A 25,806-nucleotide genomic window follows, 5' to 3' on the forward strand; every position below is an offset into this window, starting at 1 on the left:
TCGGTAGTGTTTTGTGTTTTATTATACGACAACGCGTTCTGTATTAAAAAGGATGGAGGTAGGGTGTCCGTCCTGGGTGACACCCCTCCTGCCCCCCTCGGGCAGCGTGAGGGGATTGGAGCAAATAAAATTAAAGACAAAAACAAAAAAAAAACCCAAAAGTATTTCCTTCTGAAACCAGGAAGCAATTTGCTCCTGTGCACAGGGCGAGTTTCTGGCCTTTGGGGTATTTGGTGCAACCCTGAACCCCTGGATGAAGGGGTGGACCCCATTTAATGAAGCAGCAGCACCATAGGATCTGCCCTCAGGCTAGTGCGGTCACAGTGACACCTTCTGCAGGATCAGGATTCCTGTGACCCCCCCTAAATAATTGTTCCTGGGGTGGGGTTCAGCTCTGCTGAGTCTTCTCCCTGGATGTCGATTTGGTGAACAGGTCGTCCGGTGCTCTTTCCCGGGTCGTCTGCTCTTCGTTGGGAATGTATGGGGGGTGGGTGGACGCTTTGTCCTCCTGACCAGAGGAGGGGGGATTGTTATTGCTGAGCCATCTGCTGTGGAGAGAGAGAGAGAGAAAGACATTTATATTAGACCAGTGTGAACAGTAACTTACACAGAAGCTCAAAGGAATATGGAATTCAATTTGCTGACTTGCATTTAAAGGGATCCTATCATTAGAATCCTTTTTTTCAGACTAACACGTAGGAATAGCCTTAAGTCTATTCTTCTCCTACCTTTAGTTGTCTTCTTTGCACAGCCGTTCGGGATAAATACCGGTTTGCTTCAGTATGCAAATGGGTCTCTCTCGCAGCACAGGGGGGCGGGCCCCAGCGCCCAAACAGTACTGGGGGCGTCCCCAGTGCTGCCAGAGAACTCTCCAGCACCGCCTCAATCCTCTTCTGGAACAACCTCTCCAAGTCTTCTTCCATCCTGGGTTTCAATCTACTAGGCCTCGGGCAGAGCAAACTGCATATGCCCGGGCCACAAGAAAATGGCCGCTTACTCAGTAAGCTGTGCAAGCAGCCACAAGAAAATGGCCACTTAGTAAGTGGCCACAAGGAAAAGGCTGCTTACACAGCCTACTAAGCGGCCATTTTCTTGTGGCCGCTGACATGCACAGTCGGCTCTGCCCGAGGCCTAGAAGATTGAAACCCAGGACGGAAGACGACGCAGGGAGAGGCCGTTCCAGAAGAAGATGGAGGCGGCGCTGGAGAGTTCTCTCACAGCATTGGGAACGCCCCCAGTGCTGCAAGACAACTCATCTGCACACCAAAGGAAACCAGATTTCTACCGAAAGGCAGCGCAGAGAAGACATCTAAAGTTAGGAGAAGAATAGACTTACTTAAGGCTATTCCTACATGTTAGTCAGAATAAAGGGTATCCAGTGATAGGATCCCTTTAAGAGGAAATTGAGGATATTCATGCTCCTGGTCATGCTCATTAGGAGATCACTAGGGGTCTGACACCCATAGCCTAGTCACTGTATACCAGACACCATGTGTATATCGTGGCTCAGTCCCGTTCAGATGAATAAGACTGAGTTTCATAAGGATCCTGTGACTGATAAGACATTACGTCAGCCACCGAGATAAAGGCAAAGATTACCTTGCCAGGGTATATGTGGAGCCTGACCGCTCAGAGAAGAATAGGACTTATCCAATATAGAAATCCCAGAATACCCCACAGATTATTAAAGGGGCATTTTGGGACTCCACTTTCTCATCTCAGCCAGGAACTTCATGTTCATTGGTGACACGGCTATTGCTACAGTTCAGTCCCATCCAAATTAATGTGGCTGAGCTGCAATGCCAAGCACAGCGCCACAGCAAACCATATCATCGCCTCAGGACACCCCTGTAAAACTTCGCCATGACTTCTCCGCCTTACCTGCTGGGGTTGAGGTTCGCCGCTCCTGCTTGCCAGTCGGCTCAAAATGTTGCGTTCTGACATCTGTAACCTAACGGCCACAGGAGGAATTCGGGCAATGGTGGCTGGAAGTCGGGTGACGTCGGCTTTCATATCACTCAATAGCTCTTCCAACTGTTTAAGAACTGTGGGACAGAAGAGGATAGACAGAGGTCAGGATAACACGCAGCGCCTGCAGACCCGCACAGAAAACGTTCCAGGACACGAGCGCACTCCGTACCTTTGTGTAAAACAGCATTGGCTGGCTTGTTCCCTGCCATAGACTCTTTAGATAAGTGCTGGTGACTTTCGGCCAAACACTCCACCTCTGCAAATCGCGTATTTAGAGCCATGGACGGGTGCGAGGGGTCTTCAGACATGTTCAGATAAGCAGCTCGCCGCAGCTGTTCTTCTATGACAAGTGCTTGTTCTAGGAGCTGTATGGAGAGGAGAGAGGATTGGGGATGAGCAAGACTGGAGGTGACAGCAAAGTATTCGGGAAGGGGTTAATTCTGCCAGAAAGCGCCACTCTGTCCATAGGCAGGGTCTGGTAACACAGCCGATCTCATAGGAGTGAACGGATTAGTGGCCAAGCAAATGCATCCATCCATATGGGGCACTAAGGGACCCTGCTCTTGTGGTCACAAACATCTCCCTTACCTATAGGACAGGAGACAAGTTTTCCTGGACTTCTATATTGATACCTATATTTAGGATAGGCCATTAGGAGACTGGTGGGTGTTTGATCAGCTCTCACAAGTGCTGAGGTCATTCCCCCTCCATCACCATCCATTAGTCATGTGGTATAGCAGCAGCTCAGTCCCATTCAAGTAAATTGGGACGAGCTGCAATACCAATGTCATCCCTACAATGTGTATGATACTGTGCTTGGCCTTCAGTGAAGCGGCCACAATAGGTCAGCAATGTAAAACTTCAAACTAATCCCTTTAAAGAGGTTGGCTAGGAAGATCTTCATTTACGGCCTCTCCATTGAAGTCAATGAGAGCTGAGCTGCAGTACTAGCACTCGGCCCCTATATAGGGCACGAAGCCGACCACTCCGGGCTATTGGAATCAGAAGTGGTCCGAACAGCTGACCCATGTCCCCTGCTGGATCAGATAAAGGAACATTTCCTAACAACCCCTTTAAGGAACAAAGTCAGACAATATGAAGGCAGTGACCCGGCACTAACTTTGAACCGTCGCGCCAGAAACTTGTTCTTGATCTCCAGGAAGTTTCCTCTATTGACTTCTCCTTTGAAGGGTTCGTTGAGGATGGCGTACCGCACGTCGTTCTGAATGTCCTGCCAGCGGGCATAACCGTGGCTGAGAGAGGGCGCTAAGGAAAAGGTCTCTTATATAAATCCTAATGTTCTTGTATAACACCTACTCACCCCGCAAGGAAAACAAGCGGCCCTTGATCACAAAGCAATGCGATGTGAAGACCGTTTTATCATCCCGCAGTAAAACCCTGCTCGCCAAACAAAGGATACTTTATGATGCCCGACAGCAGCCAATAGTCGTGCCTTCGGTGCCAGATCTCGTAAGTCTTCTTTGTAACGGTCGCAGCTCGCTCTTCATTCTGCCATAATGAGTGTAGTTCTGGGGGGGACGCAGAATAAAACCCATCAATTCACTGCAAAGCTCCGAATCTCTGCCCCACGTTTATGTCACTCCGACCGACAGAACGCAGAGGCCTCCCCTTAACTTACCCGTAAAGCCGCCATCTGCGATGTTAAACATGAACCTCTGCTTGGTGGCCGCAGCCTTTTTCTTGATCTCTTCTGTGGTCTCTTTGGGGGTCTCTCCATTCTGTAAGGGGATAGGCTGGACGTCATCTAGAAAAAGGAGGCAGGGAGGTTAGAATTGGGGAGAGTCGACCACTTATATGGACACGGTAGTTGTGTCTGGCACCGCAGCTCTGGTTTATTGAAGTGAATGGAGCGGAGCGGTAATACCACAAACCAAACAGGCGTAGCCAAGCTTTCCAAAATCAAGACAACCTAAGAGCTGTAGTGCAGCCTATCACTTTTCAAGGTGTTTTCTGGCCTAGCACAGGTCATCAATTAAAGATCATCAATGGGAGCCATTAGAGGCAGCGGCAGAGCGCCTCGCAGTGACCTCACGTCCAACAGTCACATGACCAGTTCACAGCTCAGACCCATCCAACCGAATGCGCGTCTGAGCTACGACGCCAAACAGCAAGATCCAGCTTGGAGTTTGGTTTCCAATAATGAGGCTGCAGTAGACATCTCAATGCTGCAATCTCATCAAAATTATTAATTGGTGCTCCGTTTAATAGACCCCAGCAATCTACATTGGATGACCAATCATAAGATCAGATCGTCCATTCAGTCTGGAAAACCCCTTTAACTATCCAGTGACAGATGCAGATCACAGACTACATATAGAGAAGTCACATTCACCTTTCTTATCATCCACAGCGATAACGTCATCGTTCGCCTTCTCTGCTTCGGGTTTCTGCTCAGTCTCCATGGGCTCGGCGGCCGGAGGTGGCGGCGGTGGAGTCGGCTTCTCCTGGGTTTCGGACTCTTCTGTCTTTACCTCATTCTGAGTGGCCTCTGTCTGAGTGCGGGAGTCTGCAGCTGGTTTTTCGCTCTGGGGGAAAAAAAAAAAAAATACACGGGGATTTGCAATGAAAAGTTCACAAACTTTACAACAATTTACAAGAGTAGTGAAAGTGAACGATTTACAGGACAGATTTTCATTGGCGTATAATGGATATGAGAATGCGGCGAACTGACCTTTACTTCGTTGTTTTCCTCGGCAGGTTTAGAGTCCGCTTGTGCGTTTTCCTCTTTCACAGGCGCTTCCTCAGCTTTAACCCCTTCCTCTGCAGAGGGAAATAATGGATTAGCGTACAACAGAAAAAAGGGACCAAATAAAAGCAGCTTACTAAGATGAAGTGTCCGGTCGTGCCTTTAAGGGAGTGCACCTTTCTGTGTGCAGCCCTCCTAAATAGACAGGGTTAATATACGTCCAGCAATGGGTGCCCACATCACTGACATGACATAGGGCGCTTGGTTAGAGGCCAGACGAGAGGAAAGTACTGAACGGATCGGAAGTTTAGCGTTAGATGCCAGATCCTCGCAGATCAGATGGCAATGTTTTATTGCAGTGATTGCAGTGCCCTTTGGCAAGTGTGTAGTGTATGGATCTATAGAAAGCATTTGACTCTGTAAACCTCCTGCAAGCCAAATAGACATGTTGCCTGGCGCTTTTGGCTCAGTTTTTGCAGTCAGGGGGGAATCTCAGACCACAGATCCCCACTGATGGAAACTAATATGTCTCCATGACCATTGCAGGTTTATCTGACAGTTACAAATATCATACCATTTGCTACAGCTGGGGCTGGCGTATTCGGTTGTGTATCCCCAGGTGTTGATGGGGTGGGAGTTTTAGGAGATGGAGAGTCAACTGGGGAGGTTTTCTTGTTCTCTTCTTGTTCGGCAAGCTCCGGCATACTCCAGCGTCCATTCACATGCTCAAACTCTTGAACCTGATGTAAAAAAAAAAAAAAAAAAAAAAAAAAAAAAAAAAAAAATCACATATTCAAGTCAAGAGGATATCCGGACATGACCTGAATTGTAGGATGGCACCAGGCAGTTTCTGCAGACACCTAGAGCTGGATATTACTTTATATATGAGCTGCTACAGGGTAACAAGTATAAAGCTTGGTTACATGATATTACACCTTCCACGATGAAACAGCATGACGAATCTCACCTTCTTCCGAATGAGAGACATAACTCCGATCCTTGTTAGCACATGCTGGCGAGAGAGACCTTCCCTGGGAACGCCATCTGCAAAGGTTTCGGCTCCATCTGCGCCGGGTTCACAGAGATGACGCATAAACAATGACACGTACGCTCTGAAAAGTGGAGGAGAGGATTTTGTGAGATGACTGGCGGAACAAGAGCTTTCTTTTTATTTATGGGGAACGGGAATGCTTACTTGAATTCCTTTTCTGACTTTCCACGCAGATCTCTGACAAGCCATTGGGTGGTGAAAGCATCCTGTGGTGGCATACCGTAACGCATGATGGCATTTAGGAAAGCCTTTCGTTGACGGGCGTTGAAACCCAACACCTAGGGAAAGAAAAAAAATACCTTATACACCTGAACAGCAATACTTATAGAGGCTTTCGAGGCTTAAACAGTTATACACATCATCCCGTAACATCACCCCTGCGCTAATACAGAATACCATCTAATAGATCTGGTCTAATACCATCTATATCCATTGCAGTCTCAGGCCTTACTATAACTCCTAGGCAGTAGGCCCGCTGCCTCAGAGTTGTGTTTGACTCAGACCTTTCCTTCACCCCTCATATTGAATCACTCGCACGCTCATGTCACCTCCATCTCAAAAACATCTCCAGAATACACCCTTTCCTCACCAGAGATACACTAAAGACACTTATTGTCTCTCAGATTCATTCTCGCCTTGATTCCTGTAACTCCTTACTAATCGGTCTTCCCCTCACTAAACTCTCCCCTCTATAATCTATTCTGAACGCAGCGGCCAGGCTCATCTATCAGTCTGCGCCGGTCACTACAGCGAGGCCTCCGGTCTGTGTCTGCTTTCCTTAGACCGCTCTTTGGCCCTCACCATAGCGGAGTTTGGCGTGTGACTGTTTGAGGTTGTGGACAGGGGTCTTTCCCCCCCCCCCCCCCACTGTATGTCTGCTTGGGAGGAGACCGTAAACCCCATATAGTGGCATTCTGCAGTCATACGTCCCATCTTACATCGGCATTAAAAGATTTCTGCAAGATTTCCCAGAATGCTTCTGCCCAATATCTGCCACTACTAATAATCATCATAATGACAAATATCTCCAACGGCACCTAAATACATCACCCCCATTTCTTACCTCAATGTTGCCTCCGACACGAGCCAGCAGAGGTGGTAAAGGTTTATCCTTATCGTTCCGCAAACCTTTCCTGTTGGGTCGCCTGGCTGCTGCAAAAACAGATGAAACATTTACATAATATAGAAAGTCACTGGAGACCATAAAGGGACCGAGGGAACAAGATACTGAGAGCGCCAGTTAGGAATGGATTACTTGCTCACCTTCTGACCGCTCATCAAAGTCTTCATCTCCTTCTTCGGAGGCCACAGAATAGTCAGACTGGTTATCGGACTGGTCGTCCTGCCAATCTGAGGACAAGAGTAGAAGTTCCAGTTAGTGGTGAAGCTACGAGGTGACGTGACCGCTACCAGCTTGCTATGCTCTCACCTCTGTCCTCTTGGCTGCCATCATTGTAGTTAACCTGTTTGCGGATTCTCTTTCCTTTGCCCAGGTTACGGGCCAGGTCTTCCTGCTGTTGCTCGTAATGGTGTCTGAGAAGTTTCTCCCAGTAGTCGGGATCCACGCTCTCCTCCTGCTTGATAATTTCACGGACAACTTCCTCTTCGTCCTACAAACGGGAAATATAATACGATTCTTGTTCAGCCTAAAACTCCACCTTGTACTGATTACCGAGGAAGCAATAGTATGGGAAGGACAATAAGGAAAACAAAAAAATAATTCTGCCCTGTTGACTCACCGCCATCTCTTCTTCACGGACCACATACTGGGCCACTTTGAAGGAGCTCAGATATTCGTTCATTCCCTGAATCTCGGTGTCTTCAATCTCATCCTGGTTCCTGTCCAACAACCGGGCTATGGCTTTATCATCGTAGTGGATGACGCTGCTGTCCTCGCCTTCCTTGTTTTCCCCTGTGATGATAAATCCGATGTAAGAGTTGCATGGCCATGGCATTTAAAGGGTGAATTACCAAATTCTGTAGAATCTGAGAAACGCTCTACCTTCTGTGGCTTCATCTTTGAAAAGTTCCTCAGTACCGAACTTCAGGATGTCGTCCAGTTCCTGCTTGGACATTGAACCCGTCTTGGAGCCAAGACCGGGCCTTACGACCAAGTGAGTGAGCATCATCTTCTTCTTTGCTACCTGAGTAATCCTTTCCTCCACAGACGCTCTGGTTACAAATCGGTAAATCATAACCTTCTTATTCTGTCCGATACGATGGGCTCTGCTGAAAGCCTATGGTACAAAGCAAGGAAGCAAATGTGTCACATAGGAACAAGGAAACAGAGGAAAAATCCAAAGCCAATATTTGGCCCCTCCATACCTGGATATCATTGTGAGGGTTCCAGTCAGAGTCATAGATGATCACAGTATCGGCAGTGGCAAGGTTAATGCCCAAACCTCCAGCTCGAGTTGACAGAAGGAAACAGAACTGCTGAGCACCCGGTGCTAACATAGGAAAAAGAGGGAAACATTAAGCTTATTCACCTGAATGTAAAATCTAGAAATACAGGGTCTGCAGCCTTTGGCATTCCAGCTACTGTGGAACTACAACACCCAGCATGCTCAATTCACTTTTATAGCAAGTGTGCATGATGGGAGTTGTAATCTGAGAAAAGCTGCAGTGCTGAAGGATGGGCGACCCCGGATCTAGACAATAGCTCATGCAGTAGATCTAGGTCAGAGCAGCCTGTAGTGGTGGCGGCCGGGCAGTGCAGGCCTTTATACGACTTCTATCTCTCATTCACCACTTCAGTACTTCTACTTGTCAATAAGATCCCGTCTACGTCCCCACACCTTAGTCACCGGAAGGTCATACAGCGCTCCGTTTACTTACCATTAAAGCGATCAATGGCTTCTTGACGCATATTTCCAGTGATGCCTCCATCTATTCTCTCGTATTTATAGCCCTCGTGTTCAAGAAAGTCTTCCAGCAAGTCCAACATCTTAGTCATCTGAAAAGAAAATGTGGAGGTCAATGTAACGATACAACATGACACTAAACAATCTCTAGTTACAACCGTGGCCCACAAGGTGGAAGACAGTAGGCAGGACAATGGCTGCTCAGTACAGACAAGAGCTTACTTCCTTCTAAGGCTTTCATAATGATATATAATAATGATATTTAATAAAGTCCATTATCCAGAAAACAGCATCTCTAACCTGGGAGAAGATCAGGACTCTGTGCCCATCGTCCTTCAGTTTTCGCAACATCTTCTGCAGAAGTAGCAGCTTCCCGGCTCCCTTGATGAGGGCGCTGCCATCATACATCCCATTGGGCATCTTGGGAGCTTCCTGAAGAACAGAAGCGAGAAAATTACATCTATACACACAGAAGCAGTCACCCTTTCCCCTGTACAATGAACCACCATCTTCTTCCCTTCCTTACCATTGCAGCCACAGGGAAGAGGTACGGATGGTTGCAGCATTTTTTGAGGTCCATCACCACGTTGAGTAGAGATACTTGGTTCCCGCCTCCTCGAGCATTCAGCGCCTCGAAATTTCGAGTGAGGATAAACTTGTAATATTTCCTGAAATTGAGAAAGCAGGAAAAAGTTACAGGACCTGGGTCATAAGATTGGGACCAACACCCTCGCTGATCAGCTCTGTAAAGAGGGCTGTGGACTCTTCCCTGTGCTGATGACATCACGTTCATCGGTCACATGGTACAGCAGCTGCTCAATACGATTCAAGAGAATGGGGCTTGGTAGCAAAAAAACTACAAGCACTTGCCCTACAATGTGCACAGTGCTGTGCTTGGTATTCATAAGACTCACCAGAACATGGCAGCCTCTAACCAGAGGTCCTAGATGTTGTCTCCCCCCACCCCAGACATGTTAAAATCCTATGGGTAAGTCCTCAACATACAAGTCTGGTAAAACCGCAAGAGCGAGGCTTCTGCCTTTACTCACTTCTGCATTGGGCTGAGCTCGACACGAACGATCAGCTCGGTCTTGGAAGGCATGTTCTTGAAGACATCGGCCTTCAATCTTCTCAACATGTGGGGACCCAACATGTCATGGAGCTTCTTGATTTGATCTTCCTTTGCAATATCCGCAAACTCTTCCAGGAAACCTTCCAGGTTACTGCACGGAAGTAACAAGCGGTTATACAAAAGAAACTTTAATACTACAACAGAGTGACCATAAGCAAAGAAAGTCTATGAGCCGTTATTTAGGACTACGTACTTAAACCGCTCGGGCGTCAAGAAGTTCAGTAAATGGAACAATTCCTCCAGGTTGTTCTGCAGCGGGGTTCCTGTTAAGAGCAACTTGTGCTGGAGACTGTATCCATTAAGAACCCTAAAAAACTACAAGGGGCAAACATTAGCCATGACGAAGCACACGCCACAAAATAAGAACTGTGCGGAGAACAAGCGAATTGTCATCTTACCTTGGACTGATTATTTTTTAGACGATGAGCTTCATCTACTACCAAGCAGGCCCAGTCTATAGAGCCCAGGACCGCCATGTCGATGGTGATCAGTTCATAGGAAGTTAGCAGGACATGGAACTTTACAGACGCCTCTTTCTATAGGAGGAGATAGAGATAGTAAGACTCATGTACACAGATGAAACTGTTAGGTCCCCTCCAAAATGGCAACATTTTGTGACAAACCTTCATGCGTGACGCTTTCTTTCCACCCCGTATGGCATTATCCTCAAATGAGAACTCGTTCTCCCGAATAACGGCACGGCTGTCCTTGTCTCCGACATACGTGACCACATACATATCGGGCGCCCACATTTCAAACTCACGTTCCCAGTTGATGATGGTGGAGAGGGGAGCGCTGACCAGGAAGGGTCCTTTAGAGTGACCCTAAAAATAATTATGGGGAAGAAAAGTTATATATATATCCCACACAAAAAAACCTGTATGCCTTCTAAAATAACATATTGCCTGCTTGAAACCCTAAACACCCGACGCTCACCTCCTTATAGAGAGAATACAGGAAAACGGCCGTCTGTACCGTCTTCCCCAGACCCATTTCGTCTGCAAGGATGGTGTCAGTGCCTTGTGCCCATGAGAAACGTAACCAATTCAATCCCTCCAACTGGTAGGGGTGAAGGGTACCGCCGGTGGCATCCAAGTACTCGGGCTGCCGGTCATACTTCACTGTGGGCTGATAGAGATGAAGGTGTGAATAGCAGTACAGAAAATAAAAAATACATAATTTGTGAAGTGGGAATCAAAATATTAGGCAGCTTACATCGACTGTTGGAGTTTCAGGTGGTCTCTCAAGTTTTCTGACTTTAACTTTCTTAATCTTCTTCCCAGGTCGGCCTTCATCGCCACACATCAGCTCTCTGTACACAATACATAAACAGCAAGTTTAATGGCGCTAGAAGATGCAGGAGAAGTAGAACGGGTTGTCCTCCCACCCCATTCGGCCAAAGTGGAGATCTTTGTTGTAGTTTACCCGAGACGATCCCATCACCGCTTACCTGTGATTCCAGTAGGCTTGTCTGTAGATGTCAAAATCTTGAATATCAGCGTCTTCCAGTTCCCAGGAAGCCTGGTCGTAAGCAAGGTCCCTCCACTTGATCAAGTAGTGAACGTTGCTCTTCTTGTCCACACTAAAAGCACAAATATGCATTATATTATATAAATATGGACAAGTTATTGTGATACCAATAGCACTGGGTTCTTGAAATATGAACCACAACTTCTTTGTATGAGGCGGACGCCAGGAAATGGTCATAGCAATCCTAAGGATGAAGGGCCACCAGTGATGATCTTGCATGGCAGCCCCATACTGGCCAACGTGCACAAGTGAGTGGGGCTGGCTTCTGCTCCTTGCTCCTTAATATTCAGGATTAATGGGGGTCCTGTGCTTCCCCCCCCCCCCCCCCCAATCATAAAGGTGACAATATATAGCCCCAGGGTATGTCATGACTTTATAAGACAGGGATATGTCTGTTGTACACTAGGTACCCTGTGAGGGTCTCGATGATTACGGCGCTTTATTTACCTGTGATTCAGGATTCGGTGGATCATCATCCATTCGGGCTTGATACCGTAACGATAAAACTTCTCTTCCATTTCTAAATATTTGGGATCTTTGTTTTTCCTCTTACGGCTCTTTTCTTCTTCATCGATTCCATAGTCGCCCGCCGGAGGTTCGTCCATGTCATTCTTTCTCTGGTAGTTCCTAAACATAACCTGGCAGTGCAACTCCAGCTGTAAGGAAGACAGAACGGGAAGTGAGCAGAGCTAATAACCTAGACTACAGAAGTGGACATGTAACCAGCAGAGGTCACGACGTACCTGCAGCTCGGTCACCCAGGAACAGTGCAGGTAAGACATTCCTTGCCACTTGACAAAAAACTCTCGTTCTGGACGTCCTTCCAAAGGTTTGGGTGGAGGAGCGTCCGGTTCTGCGTCGGCTGGTTTAGGGACTGGTGTAGGAGGAGGTGGCTGTCCCCATTTCCATGTCAATATTTTCTGTATTTTACCTTTAAGTGGAGGACACTACAAAAGAAGACGGCAAGGTATTAGAATCGAACATCAGCAGGGACCTGACACCCTCTGCATGCATCAGCTATGGTAGCGGCTTCAGATTCAGACCAAGCGACATCACGTTCATCAGTCACATGGCCTGGTCACAGCTCAGTTCCATTTGCGCTGATCATCAGGGTAGCTTGGGTGTCTGACCTCCACCTATTTCATACTGAGGACCTATCCTAAGGATCAGTCATATCCCAAAGCATATTCCAATAATGTGACGTCTGTCTGCGATCGTCCTTACCGTGCATCTAGGACACAACCATTCTCCGTTGGGTATTTCCGGTAGTGGTGGGTTTAGACAGTGAATATGGTAGGAAGAAGGGCAGGCATCACAACACAGCAGCTCTCCGCCATCCTTGCAGACACGGCAGAACTCCATGTGGTGATCTTCTTCCTCCGGGTCACCTACAGTCTCATCCAACTCATCGTCAATCTCTGAGTTGTCTTCTTTCGCTTCCCATTGCACTCCTTCCTTTTCCTAGAATATAAAAGAAAGGATTAAACCAACTCCACAGTGATACTAAAGCCAGTGATCGCATCGCTTTACATCGAGTTTTACTCACACAGTGTGGACAGCTCCATTTGCCTTCAGGTGCCTTGTCCATGTCCGGATCCAAGCAGACCATGTGGTAAGCACGCGGGCAGGTGTCACACAAGATGATCTCTCCTCCTTGCTGGCAAACCTCACAGTAGTCCTGGTGGTCTGTCTCGTAACCATCCACTCCACCTGCTGTACCATCATCTGCCAAGATTAGACCTCATCATTCTAACAATCACTGTGCCCACAAGAGGCAAATCTAGGTCTAAAAACTTAAACATTTACCCTTCTTTTTCTTCTTGTTGGCTTTCAGTTTCTTACGGCTTCGGCTGCTCTTGCTGGTTGACCCGTCGGACACGGACATGCTGTTCATGCTGCCTTCGTCGTAGTCCGAGTCCACATCGAGGTCTTCCTCCTCGCTCTGAAGACATAGCAAGATGGAGGAATGAACTCAGAGCATTGCATAACCAACCTCAACCCTCACCCTGGAAGATAAATTCACAAAAACTTCTACATGAACCAGGCTTCTCACTCACAGAAGAGCGCTTGCGTTTTGAGCCAAAACCCCCAAGCTTGATCTTCAGAGGGGCCACTTTCTTGGCTTTGGTTTTCTTGTTTTCGGGCGGACGGACAATCTTTGGTTTCTTTCTTGCATTGGGTCCTAAAAATAACAAACAAAAGAGCAGTTTGAACAGGGTTTTCAAGGGTTTTAGGATAGGTCACTACATATTGGCAGTGGTCTGACATTCAGGACCCTCGACAATTAGCTGTTAAGAGAGGCTGGAACGATTGGGTAAGTGCAACGTCTCTAAAGAAAAGCCAAACAGCACCATACGGGTACATACAGTCCTATGAAAAAGTTTGGGCACCCCTATTAATCTTAATCATTTTTAGTTCTAAATAGTTTGGTGTTTGCAACAGCCATTTCAGTTTGATATATCTAATAACTGATGGACACAGTAATATTTCAGGATTGAAATGAGGTTTATTGTACTAACAGAAAATGTGCAATATGCATTAAACCAAAATTTGACCGGTGCAAAAGTATGGGCACCTCAACAGAAAAGCGACATTAATATTTAGTAGATCCTCCTTTTGCAAAGATAACAGCCTCTAGTCACTTCCTGTAGCTTTTAATCAGTTCCTGGATCCTGGATGAAGGTATTTTGGACCATTTCTTTCTACAAAACAATTCAAGTTCAGTTCAGTTTGATGGTCGCCGAACATGGACAGCCCGCTCTCAAATGATCTGAAAACAAAGATTGTTCAACAAAGTTGTTCAGGGGAAGGATACAAAACGTTGTCTCAGAGATTTAACCTGTCAGTTTCCACTGTGAGGAACATAGTAAGGAAATGGAAGAGCACAGGGACAGTTCTTGTTAAGCCCAGAAGTGGCAAGCCAAGAAAAATATCAGAAAGGCAGAGAAGAAGAATGGTGAGAACAGTCAAGGACAATCCACAGACCACCTCCAAAGAGCTGCAGCATCATCTTGCTGCAGATGGTGTCACTGTGCATCGGTCAACAATACAGCGCACTTTGCACAAGGAGAAGCTGTATGGGAGAGTGATGAGAAAGAAGCCGTTTCTGCACGTACGCCACAAACAGAGTCGCCTGAGGTATGAAAAAGCACATTTGGAGAAGCCAACTTCATTTTGGAAACAAAGATTGAGTTGTTTGGTTATAAAAAAAGGCGTTATGCATGGCGTCCAAAAAGAAACAGCATTCCAAGAAAAACACTTGCTACCCACTGTAAGATTTGGTGGAGGTTCCATCATGCTTTGGGGCTGTGTGGCCAATGCCGGCACCGGGAATCTTGTTAGAGTTGAGGGTCGCATGGATTCCACTCAGTATCAGCAGATTCTTGAGAATAATGTTCAAGAATCAGTGACGAAGTTGAAGTTACGCCGGGGATGGATATTTCAGCAAGACAATGATCCAAAACACTGCTCCAAATCAACTCAGGCATTCATGCAGAGGAACAATGACAATGTTCTGGAATGGCCATCCCAGTCCCCAGACCTGAATATCATTGAACATCTGTGGGATGATTTGAAGCGGGCTGTCCATGCTCGGCCACCATCTAACTTAACTGAACTTGAATTGTTTGTCCAAAATACCTTTATCCAGGATCCAGGAACTGATTAAAAGCTACATGAAGCGACTAGAGGCTGTTATCTTTGCAAAAGGAGGATCTACTAAATATTAATGTCACTTTTCTGTTGAGGTGCCCATACTTTTGCACCGGTCAAATTTTGGTTTAATGCATATTGCACATTTTCTGTTAGTACAATAAACCTCATTTCAATCCTGAAATATTACTGTGTCCATCAGTTATTAGATATATCAAACTGAAATGGCTGCTGCAAACACCAAAATATTTAGAACTAAAAATGATTAAGATTAATAGGGGTGCCCAAACTTTTTCATAGGACTGTAGCAGACATGATGGTATTGCAACGCAGCCCATTCAATTGAGTTAGACTGAACTGCAAACAGATCATGTGACCCATGAACAGGATATCACATGGTTTCAAATAACTGATCTGCAAAGGTTCCAGATTATCCTTAGGACTTCTAATATACAAGTCCGAAAACCGGACTCACCACTCCTGTAATCCCTTTATTAAAAAATTATTTAAAATATCAGGGACAGAAAACTTTCATTCACCTTTTCCTTCCTTGGTTTTTGCTTTGCGCAGGGGAACCTCAGCTGGTGGCGGTGGGGGAGGAGGAGGAGCAGTGTCCGAGGACGCCACCATGCTTTCGACCACGGCCACAGCGGCGGCGGCTGCAGCAGCAACGGAAGCGCCAGAGCTGCCCTTCAGTGGGTTGTTGGTGCTGAACTCTCTCCACTTGGCTCCGAGTACCATCATCATCTTAGAGACAGCAATTTTGGGGTTCTTGGCAGCTATAAGTGGCCTGAATAAAGGAGGGGAGGGGGAGGAAAGAATAAATATACTTAACAGGAATAATATGGATTTGTTGTTCTAAAAGACAACATAATAAAGTACATACCTGACAAACTGACTGAAGGCTTTATAATTCGTCAGGGTTCTGTAATCGTCCTCTGTGAACACGTGATCGATGTCCTCCATACCCCAGTCCTCCAGGAGCTGCCCTGAAGATTTTGGTTCCTATGTGTATAGAAGACACAAATCATTAACAATAAGTCAGACTAAGACGTACAAGAAGTCACTGGAGAAACAAAAACCAGTTGTGAGGACAAACAAATGTAACTGGGAAGGCTCTGAAGTTATTAAAGGGGTCCTCCGGCAGAGCTTTGTTATTGTCCACCTGTATATAAGTAAAAAGATCAACACCAATTGGCCGCATCACTCACGTATGGGCCAAAGGTCAGGAATCCCCCGGGACCCAGACAGACACTGGGCTGGGACCCCAGCCATATGGAGAAGGGGAATATGCAGAAGTTGTTCAACCCCCCTGCAAAGGCTGTTAAAATAACAAACTTGGGATACCCCTTTAATTTTCCAAATCATGGCTTATTATTGCAGTCCTCCTTAAGGGGTTACCCAGGTTCTAATATTGATGGCCTTTCCTTGGTCTGATAACCGGGACCCCCACAAAGGACATGAATCTTAAAACCTTGATAATCCCTTGAAAACTTAAAGAGCTATTCCAAGTCTGATCCCAAGAATGAAAAGATTGCAGAATTGAGTGTCAGGACCCCGTCACAGTAACACCCAAGTCACCCCCCTGTGCAGGTAACCGCAGCTTGGCATCGGATTAGTGAATGGAGCGGGTGCATTTGCCCTACACAGCTTGGTGGAAGGCTCAGTGGCGACCCTTCTTCTCAGTTGGTGGGGGTCTGACCTAGCAATAAGTCATCACCTTATAATCAGGGATACCCCTTTAACTATAGTGACAAAACCGTCTGCTGCAGGAAAGTAATTCAGCCACCAGACCTGCAGCAGCCCGCTGACCGCCAGCAGGGAGGAGGAAGTTATTTTAGGAATGGGCTGTCATTGTGAGGCCTTGCCTAGTGTGGCGCTATATACACACATCACAGACCTTAGAATCATCGTCATCATCGTCCTCCTCTTCACGCTTGACTTTGGCTTTCTTCTCCTTCTTCTGCGTCAGCTTTTTCTTCTTCTTCTTCCCAGGGGTGTAATCACTGCCTTCACTGTCGGATCGCGCAGGGCCTCCATCATCCTCTCCGAAATCATTACCTTCACCAGAGCTATCATCCAGGTCCTAAAAGAGAAGCAGAACGTCTCTAAGCATCAATGGCGGACTTGGCGCCGTCCTCCGGACCCACGGCCTGCCCACACGGCATTGCTTAGATGACTGAGGAATAGACCAGCGGCCTCGGCCATCTCACTCACCTCCTTCTTCTGTCTCTTCCCTTTGGGGGTCTTGGATTCGCGTGGCTTTTTAGGTTTCTTCTTCTTCTTTACTTTAGGAGTCTCCACCTCAGAAAGGTCTTCATCCAGGTCGTCTTCATCTGGAAGGGGATAAAACCAGGTTGTTAAATCAGAGACAACTTGTTTTATTAATGTTCTCTCTTTATGGGGGAGGTTTCAGGATATGGAATAAACGCAAGAGTGATCTAGTCATCGCATAGCTGAAATTATCAGGATAATAAAAGGATCACCTCTATGTAAGAGGGGGAGGGGGAGTGGGGGAACAAGACTGGGTGGGGGTGGGGCAAGACAACATCAGGAAGGTAGCATTATGCACGCTGCATATATTCAGGGATGGGCAGATAACCCGATCTGCAGCTTGTGCTGTAATTGGACACGCAGGACACTAGAAGGGGGCATTGCCTTCCAGCTCTGCAGCCATTTTGTTCATGTGATTTAGTAGCTTGGGCTGTGTCGACCTGGCAGGAATCACCAGTGCGGATGGCAGAGCTGCACTGTGCAACATCATCCTATTTGCAGGACACAAAGAGAATCCCTGCTGTGTACAGCGGGAGCGGCGACCATAGGCAACACTATACGTGCACCACATACATACAGATCAGAGCCTAAATATGGGCTACTCCTCAGAAGAGATTAGGAAAATTAATCCGGCCACAGCCTGTCAGCATTGCTGCGTGAAGATGCCCACTGGCTTTATCTGCGCGGCCTTGAGCAGCCATCGCATAGCCCGACCCGTAATCTACGGAATAGGTGGGCACGCTGGCCGCATGCAATCTGTAGCCGGCAAATACGACCGCTACGATCTCACATGTACCTTATGTAAGCAATACGGCAAGAGTTAAAATGGTCACCAATACTGCTAAGACAGGAGAGCAATACACCGGACAGGCCTTGATGGCATTTATATACTCAGACATGGCTGGCTGCAGCTTATTCCCATCACCCTCATATAGCCTGCCTGTGTATATGGGATTTCATTGGGCCGTCATTCAGCTATGTATACAATGTAGAGGTAGACGACAACTCCAGTGCTGGTGAAACTACAACTCCCAGCATTTATACCTACTCTGCTGTTCTTGGAACGCCCATAGAAGCGAACAGAGCATGTTGGGAGTTGTAGTTTCACAGCAGCTGGAGTGACGAAGGTCGCCGGCCCCTGAACAGCATATGGCCAGCTTCAGTCTTAGAAAACCCTCAGTGCCCTTAGTACAGCTTCAGGCTTACTTCTTACGCTATGTGTAGCAGGTGAACCCATTTCATTCATTTTGGGATGACCGACAGCAATGTCTCTCTAACCCACTGTTGTGCACCGACCCAGCAACATACCAGGAGTATATAGCAAGGCTGCATTAACAGTATATCCCCTACTGGCCTATGGTCCCAGCATCTATAGTCACAGGGTCGCCCTGAGTGGCCACTTACACACGGTCACATTGCAATGACTTAGCGGTGACAAGGTATACCAGTCAGTATAGCAGGGTTGTATCTCAATCCCTTAATTGTTACTCTGGAATGGGACGTCAGTCCCAACGGGGTAGCAGCCGGTTATCAGTCACACACAGAGATGTAGGTTACTGACTGTATATACAGTCTATTACTATATGGGCGTACATCTCTGCCATAGCCTGACACTAGGTGTACACATGACGACGAGTCACATTGCAGCATTCAGATAGGAGCTGTATATGGAGCAGCGTCACATGTGACAGCCCTCAGGTCACCGATCAGTTGCTGGGTAGGAGAACAAAAGCCCGGGAAAGGCAGGAATAGGAGCTGACATGGGGGAGGGGGCCGAGCATGGCATGAGAGAGGAGGCAGCACGGGCAGATACCGGAGACGGCCAGTGCAGCAGGTCCTTTAAGAGAAAAAGGGCACAAGGCACCCAGCGGGGGACGAGGCCGAGATCCAGGCCTGTGGCCCAGGGTGGCTCATGGAGAGGAGGAGAAGTAAAAAAGCACATGCAGAGGGAGGTGGGGGCTTCCCGTGTCTGACAGCCCCCCTCCCGCCCACACTGCACACGCAGCTCAGTCAGGGGGAGGGGTGGGGGTGAGCTTTTGTTTCTTTAGGACAGGACAGTTAATGGCTGCTTTACTTTCCGACTTTGACAAGATGGCAGCACCCCAAACATACACAGAGGAGCTGCGCCTCTAATCGGCTTATGGATTTGGCCAGGCCAGCCCTTTCTACATCACCTGAAGGTTTGGGGGACGATTACATTTCCAAATAACACAAAACCGCTCACAAGCAGAGCTTCATATATACGGACTGAACTTCCCAGATACCAGCACGTTGTATATACATAGTGGTATATAGCAAACAGGAAACAGACAAGTATACAAGAAACAAACCACAGTGCAAAAAGTAGCGTATAGAATATAGTAGCATATCCCCAGACCAGACAAATCCGCAGCTGCATTGTAGTCTAGATTAAAGTTGCAATGATCTGATCTCTGAGGTCTATAGGTCTGTAAGGATCACGGTAGGGATCCAAATCTTAGTGTCCCACTGCTGGGACCACACCGGGGAGCTCTGTGCAAATGCAAGATATCCAAGAAGTTTGCGTTAGGCCGTGTTCACATGGGACATCCAATATACACTGCAGATTTCACGCCATTCAATAAAACGCATGACTGACGGTAGTAGGAAATCTTCAGGCGTCCCGAAACAAAACACAACATGTGAACTTATCCTAAGAGACACCAAAGCAAGATGGAGAACATGCCGAGAGACTGCCCTATGTGGATCATGATATAAGCGGGTCCTATACTGTAACAATATATGCACCTAGCCTACATTAAATGACTAATTTCCTCTGTGCTGCTGTGGGCATATTCTACCACATAGCAGAGCCCTGTCTGGAGGACACAGATCTTTCCACCAACCCAGTGAACAGCGGCAGGCTCAGGGCCGGACATGTTGTATCCTGCTCCACAAGAAGCCATGACTATGGTAGGCAGAATACAACATGGCGACACTTCACAGCACACAATGAGCTCGGATAAGAGGAGACGGTGACCGTGTGGTATTACATAACCGTACGTGTATTTATAATGAACGCCGTGCAGGCAGGGACCAAACAGGGACAAGATCAGGTACATTGGCTGCATCAGTTTTACACTCATCTTGCTTCCCATCCATATAGTAGGGCAGACGTTACCTATATATAAGGAAGGCCTTACCCTATAGGATGGAGCTCCGTCTTTCTGCAGGGACCAGTGACGACCCCTTCACATACATAGTATCAGTATAGTGGCGCTCACATGTCAATTACAGTATTGATCCCCCCCCTCCTCAAATCATGACCTCCAAGTATGATTTTATAAGGGTTATACCAAGTTGTAACGGAATCTATGGGGGACCAAACCACCTGTCCTATGGTTTTAAAACTTGGACGCCCTAGTGGCCGAGAAGCTCCAAAACCATCACGGACTCCACTATACATTCAGTTCATGCGCCATTACCGACCTATAATAAAGGTTATCCTATAAACCCACTTATCTCTATGGCGTCATACACACATCCTAGCGTTTATAGATCTGTGCTGAAGCTGCAAACAATGGCGCCGCTTCTATTCCTATATCGGTAACTCCTCGGTAGAAAACCTGGATGGCACGCCGATGGCATTGTGTGAAGTCCGCTCTATATCGGTTGATGCTACAGTCACGTGAATGACGCATCGATACCCCCACAACAAACAACCTGGAGGATTTAAAGGAGTCCTCCACATTTACTGAACTAAGCGACCTAATACCATTCCTGTAACCCAGGTCAATCGCTATAGGGTTCATAGCTGGGGACTCAGGTCCCTGTAGATGTGAATAGACCCCAAAATTTATCCAGAGAAGCCAAAGATGGTGGACTTCACCTGCGAGCGGAAAGGCAACTCTATACCGCAACTTCTGAGTTGCCATTACATGTGTTAGGGCCATTGGTAAGGCTCGGATTGACTGTGCTGGACATGGACAGTCCAGGGACACTTGAAACTGTGATCACTGGGGGGTCCCAGAAGTCAAACCCCCCATGATCAGAGATCTACTCCTATGGATGGGAGACAAATATTAGCAGGTACTCCTTTTAAGTCGAGGCCACACGTGGCAGATTTGGTGGCACTTTTTGAGCCAAAGCCAGTAATGGAATTAGTAGAAGAGAGAAGTATCAGAACTTCCTATATATTTACCATTCACCACTCTTGGCTTTGACCCCCCCCCCAAAAAAACCACGCAGCTTCTGCAATGTGTGGACTCTGGCTTGTCAAAAAAAACTGCAGCTGAACTGTGTCTTTTTTGCAGCAATTCATGTGCAACGTGTGAACACAGCCTACGGATTTATTCACACTTTTTGCTACAATCTCAGCAAGAAACTACTGATATTACAAGTCAGACACTATCAGGTGAACCCAAGTCTTACTCACAATTCAAGAACAAAACCAAGATCTGAAATATTTTAGGTCACTCACAGATTTCTCAGCCCAATGGATGCTCCAGCAACCGGCGCAGGACACAAGACGCAGCTATAAACTAAACTGATTTTCACTTTGTGACTATCCTATAATGAACAAGCCGCAACACAACATCCCTGAGGATCCGGCCATATCACACGGCAGGGTGTAACAACAGTCCTTAGGGAGTCGGCACCTTTAGAGACTTACAAGCCATTTTCGCTACCACTGGGGGAATCTGGGAAATATATGCAAATATGTTTTCCAGGTTGTAATTAGGAAAACAGAGGGAAAACAGATTTGCATATATTTCCCAGATTCCTTCCTAGGATATATACAGAGGTAGCAGAGTTAACACAAACTTCTGCAAATAGAAACTGCTACAGCCTGATCATAGAAAACAAAAAACAGTGAGAATTTGTCACTATTACATTTTTGAGAGACTTCACTCACTCCTGTGAGAAGATATCTCGCTGCAGCAACTCTGCTACATCTCTACGTCTGCTCACGGTCAGCGAATATCCGAATTATTGTGGCAAAGCTGAAAACCTGTATAGACCTAAGGCCGGTTCACATCTGCACATGGGTTTCCGTTCGGGGAGTCTGCTTGGGCCCGTCAGATGGAAACCTAGACGCATTAAAAAGCGGTTACCTAAGGAAACCCGCAAACCCTCATAGACTATAAAGGAGTCGTGTGGTCTCCACACCAAACATGTGCAGAGAAAACGCTGCTTGCAGGACTGTCCTCTCCACATGTTTGCTGCAGACATTTGAGTCTATGGGGTCCGCGGCTTTCCCAGGTACCTGCTTTTTAATGCATATAGGTTTCCGTTCAGGGGAAGGGTCCAAGTGGACTTCCCGAACGCACATGTGAACTGGGCCTAATACTTCGCATATACATGACTATAGCAAATGACAAAGGAAAACATTCCACTGATACATTGTAACAAACTATCAGAACACAGAACAGAGATTGCTGTTATTTGGCCTACACAGGATACAATTGTAACAAACCCTCTGCTAGGAAGAAGTTACAACTTTGTCCACCTCTCTACTGTCAGACAGGTTTCCAGCCTCAGGATGTCAAGAAGGCGGACGCCATTCACTGACAGCAAGCAGATAGGACAATAAAGCATAAATGATATCAGAAAGCTGCCGTCCATGACGCAAGGCCATCAGATCACCAGACGGATTTATTCCTACCTTGATGGTGGCTGTTCAGCATGACCTCGATTTCACCGTCGCTACCTGGGGAGGCGGGTCCCATTCCGGAAGCCATTTTGTTAGTGGCGCCACAAAGCAGAGGTTAGTATCAGAGGAATGTTGGAGCGGCCACTTGCAGGCACAGGAGAGGAGGCTGGAAGGAGATAGAAAATCAATGCAAGGTTATACGAAGACGGACACAGAGGTAAAAATGGATATAAACCTTTCTATAGATTAGGACATGACTGTCAATATGTGGCACCCCCTCTACCCCCCATGGCGGGACTAGTACAGGATAATCTTATCACAAGTGCTCCATGCAAGGGTTAAGTCTCACTATAACTGCATAGGACTGTATATATATATATATATATATATATATATGTTAGTTAATACGACAAAAACCCACAATTATTTTAACCTCCCCCCCCATTTTTAAAATAAACCAAACTCTCCTCAACGTGCATAGGCGCGACATTCGGCTCCAACCCCCCTCCACCCCTAAATGCATCAGAGCTCCCCCTGACGTTACTTAGTAGGTAAACACATACATACATGCGCAGGCTAAAGTTCAAAGCCATTCTAATGAGGACATTAATACTGCTGCCAGTGGCTAAGACGTGAAATGCAGCTTCCGGAGGAGCCCTTTGTCAGGCCGGCCCTGCGTGTGAGGCCAGCTGGGGGTTGTAGTCCCCTGGAAGAGTCGGCAGCTGGAGAGAGAGGAGGCTGAGCGTGCCGCGTGTAATAACAGGGGGCAGATACTAGGGGGACTAGGCTCATCCAAGGGTTAATGGACATGAAAGGGGGCGAGGGGGGTGATTTACCGGCAAAACAATACCCCCCCCCCAGGAGGACCTGAACTGAATGTATATAGGCAATCTATAGCAACTATCTATAGGACTGAGTATTATATAATATCATCATCTACTCTAGTCTGTGCACACATATAACATACCTATATACTCCTATATGTGTAATGTTACTACGCTGTACAGTGTATATACATATACAGTAACTAGCTCTCTATATACCTCTAAGCTATATCTATAGATAGTATATATCTTCCTACATACAGTAATATATATATATATATATATATATATATATATATACAGAATGTATGTAATCTAGTATATAACTATCTCTGTATACAGTAAGTACCCTATAAGAGTATCTCTATGCCCTATATACAGTATATATATCTACATACAGTATCAATCTAGTATATATATCTCTGTATCTAATACATTTATTTCTGTAAACACAGGATATACATATATATATATGATAAGATAATCACACTGTATAATATAATATAACAATATAAATATACGATCTCTGTATATACAGTATAGACATCTGGAGTAAACGGTAATATATATATCTGGTATCTTGCCCTCTATAACTGCTATCGCTCTGAATCCAGTATATAGTCATCTATGTACAGCATGGCTCCCTGTATATACAGTATATATCTCTATATATGTACAGTGTGTATTCGTCTCTCTATATACAGTATATATATCATAGTATAGTATACAGCCCTGTATACACAGTATATATATCCTACAGCCAGTATACAGCCCTGTATATCCAGTATATATACCCTACAGTCAGTATACAGCCCTGTATATCCAGTATATATATCCTACAGCCCCGTATATACAGTATATATACCCTACAGCCCTGTATATACAGTATATATATCCTACAGCCAGTATACAGCCCTGTATATACAGTATATATATCCTACAGCCAGTATACAGCCCTGTATATCCAGTATATATATCATAGTATAGTATACAGCCCTGTATATCCAGTATATATATACCCTACAGCCCCGTATATCCAGTATATATATATCCTACAGCCCCATATATCCAGTATATATATATCATAGTATAGTATACAGCCCCGTATATCCAGTATATATATATCATAGTATAGTATACAGCCCCGTATATCCAGTATATATATCATAGTATAGTATACAGCCCCGTATATCCAGTATATATATCATAGTATAGTATACATCCCCGTATATCCAGTATATATATATCCTACAGCCCCATATATCCAGTATATATATATCATAGTATAGTATACAGCCCCGTATATCCAGTATATATATATCATAGTATAGTATACAGCCCCGTATATCCAGTATATATATCATAGTATAGTATACAGCCCCGTATATCCAGTATATATATCATAGTATAGTATACATCCCCGTATATCCAGTATATATATACCCTACAGCCCCGTATATCCAGTATATATATACCCTACAGCCCTGTATATCCAGTATATATATCCTACAGCCCCGTATATCCAGTATATATATCCTACAGCCCCGTATATCCAGTATATATATACCCTACAGCCCCGTATATCCAGTATATATACCCTACAGCCCCGTATATCCAGTATATATATCCTACAGCCCCGTATATCCAATATATATATCCTACAGCCCCGTATATCCAGTATATATATCATAGTATAGTATACAGCCCTGTATATCCAGTATATATACCCTACAGCCCCGTATATCCAGTATATATACCCTACAGCCCCGTATATCCAGTATATATATCCTACAGCCCCGTATATCCAATATATATATCCTACAGCCCCGTATATCCAGTATATATACACCCTACAGCCCTGTATACAGCTCCCCCCTGCGTGTCCCCATTGGCGCACATTCGGCCGTGGCGCGCAGGACGCCTCTCTCTCTCCCCGGTCTCTCACATCCATGACTGTGGGTCCCCTCACACACACAATAGGTCTCCCCAGGCCGGTCTCCTCACAGCCCCGGCCTCGTCCTCTCTGCCCCCGGTGCCCTCTCGGCCGCCCCCCGGCTCCCGTGCGCCGCCCCCGCACTCACCCCGGGCCGGTATATACAGTGTCCAGAAGCCTCCACGTTCCCTCCTGACGGTATATACTCCCGCTCCTCTCTCCTGTACACCGGCAGTGATGGTGGAGACCCCACCCCTT

At 46.3% G+C, this 25,806-nt stretch overlaps 1 protein-coding gene and 1 non-coding gene across 5 annotated transcripts; both read right to left on the reverse strand.

Moving 5' to 3' along the window:
- Positions 1-25,806, reverse strand: CHD4 (chromodomain helicase DNA binding protein 4). 4 transcript variants are annotated; one of them, XM_075257592.1, is made up of 39 exons: positions 25,697-25,806; positions 22,804-22,957; positions 17,124-17,242; positions 16,807-16,992; positions 15,793-15,911; positions 15,446-15,696; positions 13,313-13,437; positions 13,062-13,197; positions 12,802-12,968; positions 12,480-12,716; positions 11,999-12,202; positions 11,703-11,911; positions 11,176-11,307; positions 10,941-11,037; positions 10,662-10,853; positions 10,349-10,549; positions 10,124-10,261; positions 9,919-10,040; positions 9,643-9,816; positions 9,120-9,261; positions 8,894-9,025; positions 8,568-8,685; positions 8,055-8,179; positions 7,732-7,966; positions 7,469-7,641; positions 7,159-7,339; positions 6,993-7,079; positions 6,793-6,881; positions 5,874-6,007; positions 5,646-5,790; positions 5,253-5,418; positions 4,664-4,752; positions 4,325-4,517; positions 3,611-3,736; positions 3,392-3,500; positions 3,092-3,224; positions 2,141-2,336; positions 1,882-2,045; positions 1-548 (listed from the first exon to the last, which is right to left on the reverse strand). In XM_075257592.1, exons 2-39 carry the CDS (start codon positions 22,877-22,879, stop codon positions 531-533), a joined length of 5,640 nt encoding a protein of 1,879 aa, XP_075113693.1. In that variant the 5' UTR covers positions 22,880-22,957; positions 25,697-25,806; the 3' UTR covers positions 1-530. The 4 variants fall into 4 exon arrangements, with proteins under 4 accessions (XP_075113693.1, XP_075113691.1, XP_075113692.1 ...); XM_075257590.1 differs by having other exon boundaries at positions 6,793-6,878; positions 12,802-12,980; XM_075257591.1 differs by having other exon boundaries at positions 1-545; positions 12,802-12,980.
- Positions 4,824-4,958, reverse strand: LOC142183640 (small Cajal body-specific RNA 11). Its single transcript, XR_012711792.1, has one exon.

The sequence above is a fragment of the Leptodactylus fuscus genome, chromosome 10 (genome assembly GCF_031893055.1).
Source record: "Leptodactylus fuscus isolate aLepFus1 chromosome 10, aLepFus1.hap2, whole genome shotgun sequence".
Classification (NCBI taxonomy): domain Eukaryota; kingdom Metazoa; phylum Chordata; class Amphibia; order Anura; family Leptodactylidae; genus Leptodactylus; species Leptodactylus fuscus.

Coding starts and splice junctions, on each gene's coding strand:
- CHD4 (XM_075257589.1), bottom strand. CDS start 22,879: ATGGCTTCCGGAATGGGACCCGCCTCCCCAGGTAGCGACGGTGAAATC. Junction 5,791..5,873: donor AAGTCAGAAAAGGAATTCAA/GTAAGCATTCCC, acceptor TCCACTTTTCAG/AGCGTACGTGTCATTGTTTA. Junction 2,337..3,091: donor TTCTGGCGCGACGGTTCAAA/GTTAGTGCCGGG, acceptor CTCTCCATACAG/CTCCTAGAACAAGCACTTGT.